The sequence below is a fragment of the Equus caballus genome, chromosome 18 (genome assembly GCF_041296265.1).
Source record: "Equus caballus isolate H_3958 breed thoroughbred chromosome 18, TB-T2T, whole genome shotgun sequence".
NCBI classification, from domain to species: domain Eukaryota; kingdom Metazoa; phylum Chordata; class Mammalia; order Perissodactyla; family Equidae; genus Equus; species Equus caballus.
Window position 1 is genome coordinate 12,381,354 of NC_091701.1, and position 8,492 is coordinate 12,389,845.

The window sequence follows — 8,492 nt, forward strand, 5'->3', positions numbered from 1 at the left end:
TTATTATTATTGCTAAAGATATTAAACTTTTATTGAACTTCTGTTACGAGTCAGTGACTAAGAACTGCAAGCACTGGATTGTCCCAGCTCTCTCTCCGTACTGTATAATTTTCATTAACAAATAAACATGCTCAAGTTTCTCCCATCTTTAGCCTCACCTCCTTGTTCCCACAGCAGCATTTAGCTGCCACCCCATTTCTCTGTCCCTCTCCTTGAAAGCTTGAGGCTTCTCAAGAGTTGTCTGCACACATTTTTTCCTTTTCTTCACCTCACATCCACTCTTCAATCCACTGAAGTCCAACGTTTTCTCCCACTACTCAGCTGAAAAGGATCTTGGTTAGGGGACAGCAGGCTCAGCTAACTGCTATAACAAATAACCCCCAAATTTCAGCAGCTTACCACACTCCAGACTGATTTCTCACTCACGTCATGGTTCAGTGTGGGTTGGCAGGGGAAGTGGGGGGGGGGGGTGGGGCTCTCCTCCACACAGTCATTCAGGGACCCAGGCTCCATTCATCAAGTGGCTCATCGCGAGGCAAAGGAAAAGAGAGCTTGGAAGACTGCATGAGAGATTCTAGAGTCCAGGCCTGAAAATGGCTTCCATCACTTTTGCTCACATCCTGTTGGCCAGAGTTCAGTCACATGTCCTCACCATTCTGAAGGGGAGGCTGGGAAATATTGTTTTGCTCTGTGCAAGAGGAAAAGGAAATGGTTTTATGAGCACACAACATTATCTCTGCACAGTCCCCAGTGACTTTTATGTTGCCGTACCCATTGGGTACCTTTTTGTCCTCATCTAAGTCCATCTCTTTGCAGCTTTCCAAATAACTGCTCCCATCTTCCCTCTGGAAATGCTCTCCTTTGTAAGCCACCCTCCTAGCTTTCTTCCTCACTCTGGCTGCTGCTTCTCAGTCTCTGTGGCAGACTTCCCTCTTTCCTCTACCCAGCTTCTAAGTGCCGGGGCTGGAGGGGCTGTTCATCATGAGGCTGAGTGCTCCCTCTCTCCATTCTCCATTCCCAAGGCTACAAATATCATCTGTATCCTGAGGAATATGGCATATTTCTCCATTTTTGACCTCACCTCTGAGGACTAGATGCATGTCCACTGCCCACGTGGTGTCTTCATTCAGATATTTCACTGGCATCTCAAACTTAACATTTACCAAACTGAGCTCACGATTCCCCCGCCTTCCACCCCCACCTCCTAACTCCCACCATAGGTTGTTCTTCCCCAATAATCCCCCTTCTCATGTTTGTTCACCTTGGTGCTTAAGCCATATCTTAGGAGTTAGCCCTGATTTTTCTTCCTCTTCCTTCTCCCCTCTTAACTTCCATCTCCAATCCGTCAGCAAGACCCATGGATTCCATGTTCAAAATACATCTGGAATTCCCCTACTTCCACTATCTGACACCAAGTCACCCTTACATCTGGCCTGGATTATGCAATAGACTCCAAGCTGGTTTCCTCATTTCTGCTCCCTCTCCCACATCCCTTCACCACACAGCAGCCAGGGTGATCTTTGCAAAATGTAGATGGTGTCACGTCACTCCCCTGCTTAAAGTCCTTCAGTGGCTCTCAATTGCACTCAGATAAAATCCACACCTTCTGACACGGACTTCAAGGCCTTATGTGATGTGACCGCTTCCTACCTCTCTGACCTCAGCTCTTGCTGCCCTTCCCCTTGGGGATGGAGGCAGGAGATTGGCCAATGTAATCAAGATGATGTCTCTAAACAGCTTACAGTCTTGTTGGGGGCACAGGTGTAATTCAATGAAGGCATGCCATCAAGGAGCCATGCCAGGTACCAGCTGTTCAGATGCCAACCCAACTGACACAAGTAGAAAGAGGTGGAGAGAGTTGAGGAAGCCTTGCACGACACCTAGAGTGGAAGGGACCATGCCTGTATCATTCACTACTGCACACTCAGCATGCAGCACAGTGCCGGGCACACAGTAGGGGTCAATAAATACTTGTAGAACAAGTGAATGACACAATGCATGAATAAATGAATGACATGATTCCTGCCCTCCTGGAGCTCACAGCCTGGTGGGGGAAGCTGACAAGTAAATAAATGTTTGGTCATATGATACACGACGGCAGGGCATGTACAATCAAGGTACTGCAAGGGCACAAGGGCAGGAGTTGTGAATGCTTTGTGGGATGGGTCAGGGAAGACTTCAGACAAGGAAGTGACACTTGGCTGGGATTTGAAGGATAATTAGGGATAAGTCTAGAGAGATGAACAGAGGCAGGCATCCCACGTTGAAGTCACTGTAGTGCAGATGAATGAAGAGTGGGGCTCATTGCTGACGGGGGCCCTTAGAGCACCAGACAAGACAGTGTGTGATCAAGTGTCAACTATATGTCACAGATCCTGGGGCTTTGAGAACTGAGAGGGTGGAGGTGACTGGTTGGCACATAGTAGGTTGTCAATGGAGGTTGGTGGAAGGAATGCAGGTTGGATTACTAAGCACAATTTTGGGCAAATTTGAGTCATAACTGGGCCTTGAAATGTGAAACTATGGTCTAAATGGAAGCAATATGCTAACAATGGTCATAATTAATATTAATGAGAAGACAGTCACCGATGACGCGGATCACTCAGGGGGAGCAGAAGCCAGGCGGATGAGGAGGTGTGTCATACACTCCAGCAGGCCACTCTGTCTGGCTCTGCCACCGTGGGAGGGAGGGAGGGAGTGCAGAGAAGGGCCTCATGACTCATGTGGTCTGGGAGGGAGGCTGCCTGCTCTCCACCTGCTCCAGCTGCTGCTCTCCCTGCGCCCACCGTGCTGGAGGGCTGCTCTTGGGAGGAAGCCGTCCTCCCTGCAAGGCCACAGGGGCTCCCGGGAACGCTGCTCCCCAGGGAAGGTTGCTTTGCCCGAGGTCTGCCAGGGTGAAGGCCTGGGTCTCCAGCATGGCCCCTCCCGCTTCCTCCCGGCCCAGACCCTGCAGAGGCAGCAACACTGCGATTTGGGGGGTGGCGGTCTGTAGGGCTGGGGAATTCAAACCAAGTGAGTATCTGCCTGGAAAATGTCTGTCCAGGCGGAACTGGTGCCCAGGAACACTCCGGGCAGCCTCAATAGAGGGCAGACAGCCAGAGCAGGGTGGTCTGAGGGGCATGCGGGGGGATGGGCTGGCCCCCTTCTCTGCTTTGGAGAAGGATAAAGTGTGGGGGTGATCTTTGGGTCTCTCTCTCTTTAAAATCATGAACCCACCTCCCTCACCCTGGTTACCGCCCACACGTCTCATCTTAGCGGCCATCGGGATGGTGGTGGACATCTAAAGAATCAATAGTTAGTAATAATGGCTAACCTTTCCTGAGCTAGCTCTTGCTCTCAGGCCTTTATATTAATCAACTCGTTTCATCTCTCCATAACTCTGCAGCGGGTACTTTTGTCAGTCCCATTCTCCACCCATGAAGACTGAGGCTCAGAAGGGGAAGCAGTTTGCTCAAGGTCACACAAACAGGAAGCTGCAGAGTCAGGCCTGGGAGCAGGCTGTGTGGCTCCAGGAATCCCTGTGGCTCACTAGTTCGGGGATGGCCCCGGGGATGGGAAGAGAGGGCTCCCAGGACCCAGCTAACCAGCGGAAAATGTGGCCAGGAGCTAGTGTGCTGTTGCCTTCCCTGCCAGCTTCTCAGAGCCTCTGGTCTGGGGGCTGGCCTGGTGGTGTAGGGATTATGGTTGCCTGCTCTGATTCGGTGGCCTGGGACTCACAGGTTCAGATCCCAGGCACAGACCTACACACTGCTCATCAGGCCATGCTGTGGTGGCATCCCACATACAAAACAGAGGAAGACTGGCACAGATGTTAGCTCAGGGATAATCTTTCTCAAGCAAAGAGAGGAAGATTGGCAACATCTTCCTCACCAAAAGAAAAAAGAAAAAAAAGAGCTCTGGTCTGGGTGTGAGGAGGATTCTAGCTCTGCCAAATGGAGGACACTGGGCAAGCACCCGTAGACTTTCAAAGCCTTTGTCTTCTCATCTGTATAATGGGAAATGATTGTTAATCCGCAGGGCTTATTGGGAGGAGTAAATGAAGAAGCATGTGCAAAGCGCCTGCTCCATCATAGTAGGTGCCCAATAAACGAGTTCCTTTTCCCCCGGGGAAAGTTTGCTTCAGGCTAGGTTCGGTCATCCTTTCCACAAATATGTGCTGAGGGCCTACCAGGGGCCGGATCTTCTGCTATGCTCTGGGAAATACACTGATGAGGAAGAGGCTGGAGCAATGTGGGGTGGGGGAAATGACCCAGAGCGACCAGAGAGAAACAAGATGGATTTTTGACTCACCCACAAGAACACACTACCTGATAAATGAACGTGGTCCTTCAAGCAATAACCTCAGGAGGGCACACGGTTGGTGCAGAGATGCTGAGGCTCCACCAGACACTGTCAGCCCTTGGACTCTCCTCCCAGGCCTGGCCTCCTGCGTTCCCTACGGCAGAGAGAGCTGGAGCAGGAGCTGGCTTTTGAGGAAAAGGGAGTCTCAGAGAAGGGAATGACCTGCCCAAAGTCACACAGCCACTCAGGGCGAGAGCAGAACCAAAGAGGGGGCCTTTGCTTTCTGAGCTGGAGGTCTTCCAGTACACGGGGGCATTTCCCGTCCTTCCTTTATCCTCACCTGCTGAACCGGAGATGGATACTTCTCCAAATCTGGCTTCACAGCTGATTCAAGACTTTGGTTCAGAATGGCTTTGGACTATTTTTAAAAGTAACTGAACCCACCTCAGCAGGAGGCAGCTGGGGATGACCAAAGGAACCTGTTCTGGATCTGCCTGATGGTGGCAGCCAGGAGTGGAAGCCTAGGGCGCCAAGGTTACCACCAAGTGCTGGGTGTCAAGGATCTGCCTATCTAAGTGAACTTCTACAGCCCCATTTTCTGGGTGGAAGAAAGGGGCTGAGACTAACAGACTCGAATTGGGGCTTTGGGCTTTTCAGAGTCATTCCAAGAGTTGGTGGGGTGGTCCTAGGAGCCTATTTAACAGCCTGGAGTCCTCAGGTTAGCTGTGTGAAAGACCTTCCGGACAGAGGTGTATTTCATTCTGAAGAAGCAACGCCGGAGGGCTTTCAGAAAGTCCTTCGCTCCAGGGCCTCGTGGGACTGGGGCTCTCGTCGAATTGCGGGGTGAAAGTCTGGTCCCGCTTGCAGGCAGGAGGATGGATTAGGTGATCCCCAAGGACCTTGCTGGCATCAGGATTCCGGGCGCCTTCGCGGTCATGTGGAGGTGCCAGCGTGCGCCCGGGAGTGCGCGCGTGGGCGTCTGTGCGCGGTGGATGGGAGGCGCGTGAGTGCGGCGGCGAGTGGGTGTGTCCGAGGCGCCAGGGCTCGGGGCTGCGCCCGCTGCACCCACTTGTGGCTCCCAGGCGCCGCCCGAGGAACCGCGCCTCTGCTGCCTCTGCCGAGGACGCCGCTCGATAGGAGGAGGACCGAAGGCTGATGACATGAGGGCGCCGTCTCCCGAGTGATGGCAGCGCGCGCTGCCTCGCCGCCTCCGCCGCTCAGCCCCGGACTCCTTACGTCAGGGTAGCTGGGTCCCCCCTCCGCGCGGGAGCCAGCGAGCAGCGGGAGAGCAGAGCAGAGCGCGCCGCGGAGCCCGGGCGCCCTCACTGCGCGCCGAGCCCCGCCGAGCCCCGCCGAGCGGGGCAGGAGGCAGCGCCGCCGAGCCCGCGCCGGACGCCGGACACGCACCCGGAGCTCCCCGGCAGCCGCCTGGACCGTGGGGCGCCGGGCTTGTCCTGTGCGCCCCCCGCCATGCGCGTCGGGCTCCGTGGCTCTCCCGAGCAGCCCCAGCGCAGTGGGCAGCGGCGCCTGGGCCGGGGCGCCTCTCGCTAAAGTAGTTGGGCGCCCGGAGCCGAGGGTCGCCACGTCGGGGGCGCGGCCGGGACCCGCGGAGTCGGCCCCCGAGCGCGGGGAGCGGGGCCGCCCGCGCCGCCCCACCATTACCTCCCCGGGCGGCAAGGAGGAGCTGGTGGCGGTCGCCTCCCGGCTGTGGCAGCGGCGGCGGCGCGCCTGCCTGGCGGCCGTCGGCGTGCTGCTTGCCATGGCGTTGGGGCTGCTCATCGCCGTGCCGTTGCTGCTGCAGGCGGCGCCCCCCGGCGCAGCGCACTACGAAATGATGGGCACCTGCCGCATGATCTGCGACCCATACAGCGCCGCACCCGGTGGAGGGCCCGCGGGCGCCAAGGCGCCGCCGCCAGGACCCAGCACTGCCGCCCTGGAAGTCATGCAGGACCTGAGCGCCAACCCTCCGCCTCCTTTCATCCAGGGACCCAAGGGCGATCCAGGGCGACCCGGCAAGCCCGGGCCACGGGGGCCTCCTGGAGAGCCGGGCCCGCCTGGACCCAGGGGTCCCCCGGGGGAGAAGGGCGACTCGGGGCGGCCCGGGCTGCCAGGGCTGCAGCTGACCGCGGGCGCTGCAGGCGGTGTCGGGGTGGTGGGTGGCGGAACCGGGGGCGGCGGCGACTCTGAGGGCGAAGTGACCGGCGCGCTGAGCGCCGCCTTCAGCGGTCCCAAGATCGCCTTCTACGTGGGTCTGAAGAGCCCCCACGAAGGCTACGAGGTGCTCAAGTTCGACGACGTGGTCACCAATCTCGGCAATCACTACGACCCCACTACCGGCAAGTTCAGCTGCCAGGTGCGCGGCATCTACTTCTTCACCTATCACATCCTTATGCGCGGCGGCGACGGCACCAGCATGTGGGCGGACCTCTGCAAGAATGGGCAGGTCAGTGACCCCCCGACCCCCACCCCTTCCGGCAAATCCCCGCAGACCTTCGTCCCCACCCCGCGGCCCGAACCGCCTAGGAAACTAGCTTCCTTTCTCCCTACTCGCGAGCGCCGGAGAGATCCCCGGGAGGGAGCGCGCCACAGCGTCCTGTTTCCCAATGCGCCCTGGTCGCGTTTACAGGAATGAAGCGCCAGAGGTGGTGCCCAAGGTCCCAGGGATCCTGCTACCCAAACTTCACTCTCTGGTTACTTGCAAACCCTCCTGCAGCCCCGTGGGCTCCTCGGAAACCTCATTCTTCTATAGCTCCCCCTGTGCGCCCCGGTCGCCCCTTTGCCACCCAGTCTCCTTTCCTCTCAGTCCTGGCCCCTGGTTCCCGCCCTTCCCCTCTGGGTCAGTGTCTATGAAGCCTGCTCTCTCCCTCCTTCCCGGACTTGCCGGCTGCGGAGAGAAGGGGACCGGGAAGGAGTTGGCGAAGTTGGAGAGAGCGTGGAGTTTGGGTGGGAGCGTGGGCCCTGAAGCCGCGGGCAGAAGGCCGGCCAGGGAGCGCGCCATGTGGGGGCCGGGCAGGGGCCCAGGTAGAGGGGCCCTGGCCCACCCGCTGTGGCCGCTTGCCCTTAGGTCCGGGCCAGCGCCATCGCGCAGGACGCTGACCAGAACTACGACTACGCCAGTAACAGCGTGGTGCTGCACCTCGATTCGGGAGACGAGGTGTACGTGAAGTTGGACGGCGGGAAGGCGCATGGAGGCAATAACAACAAGTACAGCACGTTCTCCGGCTTTCTTCTGTACCCGGATTAGGGGCACAGGGAGCGCGAGGTGGGGTGGCTTTAGGCCGCCCTATGCCCCTGGGGGCGCGCTGTTCCCTGGCGAGGACCGCTCTCGCTTCATGACACTTCCTGACATCGTTGGAAAAGACACATCCCTGCTGTCCTCCCTGTTTTGCTCCCAACCTCGGTGTGTCTGCGACTCATCACGCTCCAGGCTGTGCTCCTGGTCCCTGTCCCCAACCCGGGGAGGGAGAGGGGGAGACCAAGTGGCAAGATGAGCGTGAACCTGAACCCCTGCGGCCCCAGTGGCAGTGGCAGCAGCAGCAGCGCAGACTTTGCAAACCTGACTGGACTGGACAGGCGGGGCAGGAGCCTGCCCTCCTCCAGTCCCCCTCCTCCTCTAAGTGCCCTGGGACGAGGGCTCCCCGCCCTGGCCAACCTGGCCCTCGAGGTAGGCCAAAGTGAGCACAAGCTCCCTGGGGCGTCCTTCTTTGTGACCCAAAATACTTGTGCAAATTTCCCTGTCAGCCACAAATCCTCCCGCAGCAGAATCCCAGCAAACGGAAAATTCGCCTCTCCACCACACTCCCAACTCAGACCCACCGCGATGCATTAAATTATGTTTTTAGACTATAGGCTCCGATGTCTCTGTCAGCGTGGCCCCAGGACCCCACCTCCAGATGCTCACCTTGGTGTGATGACCTTAACTGGACCCTAAACAGCCCCATCTATGCCCTACTTGCCAGCCACTGCCTTGTCCCTGCCGCCTGGGGTGGGTGAAAAGACATGGGGAGATGGGGTAGCGGTGTCCTACCCTTTAAGGGAGGAGTCCTCCCCTGGGCTGCAGCCATGAACAGGAGGGGCCCAGAGGAGGGTGCTGAGAGAGGTAGAGGCTGACAGGACGGGACCAGAGGACGGCTGGATCTCTAAGGCTGCCAGCTTTGTGGGTGGAGGTCAAAGGGCAGGAGCTTCTGCAACAGGAAGGGAAAGAGGAGGCA

At 57.7% G+C, this 8,492-nt stretch overlaps 1 protein-coding gene across 1 annotated transcript; it reads left to right on the forward strand.

Moving 5' to 3' along the window:
* The first annotated feature begins 5,533 nt into the window (after positions 1 to 5,533).
* C1QL2 (complement C1q like 2) lies at positions 5,534 to 8,124 on the forward strand. Its single transcript, XM_001916531.4, has 2 exons — positions 5,534 to 6,724; positions 7,346 to 8,124. The coding sequence occupies exons 1-2, from the start codon at positions 6,041 to 6,043 to the stop codon at positions 7,523 to 7,525; spliced, it is 864 nt and encodes a 287-aa protein (XP_001916566.2). The 5' UTR covers positions 5,534 to 6,040; the 3' UTR covers positions 7,526 to 8,124.
* The last annotated feature ends 368 nt before the right edge of the window (positions 8,125 to 8,492 follow it).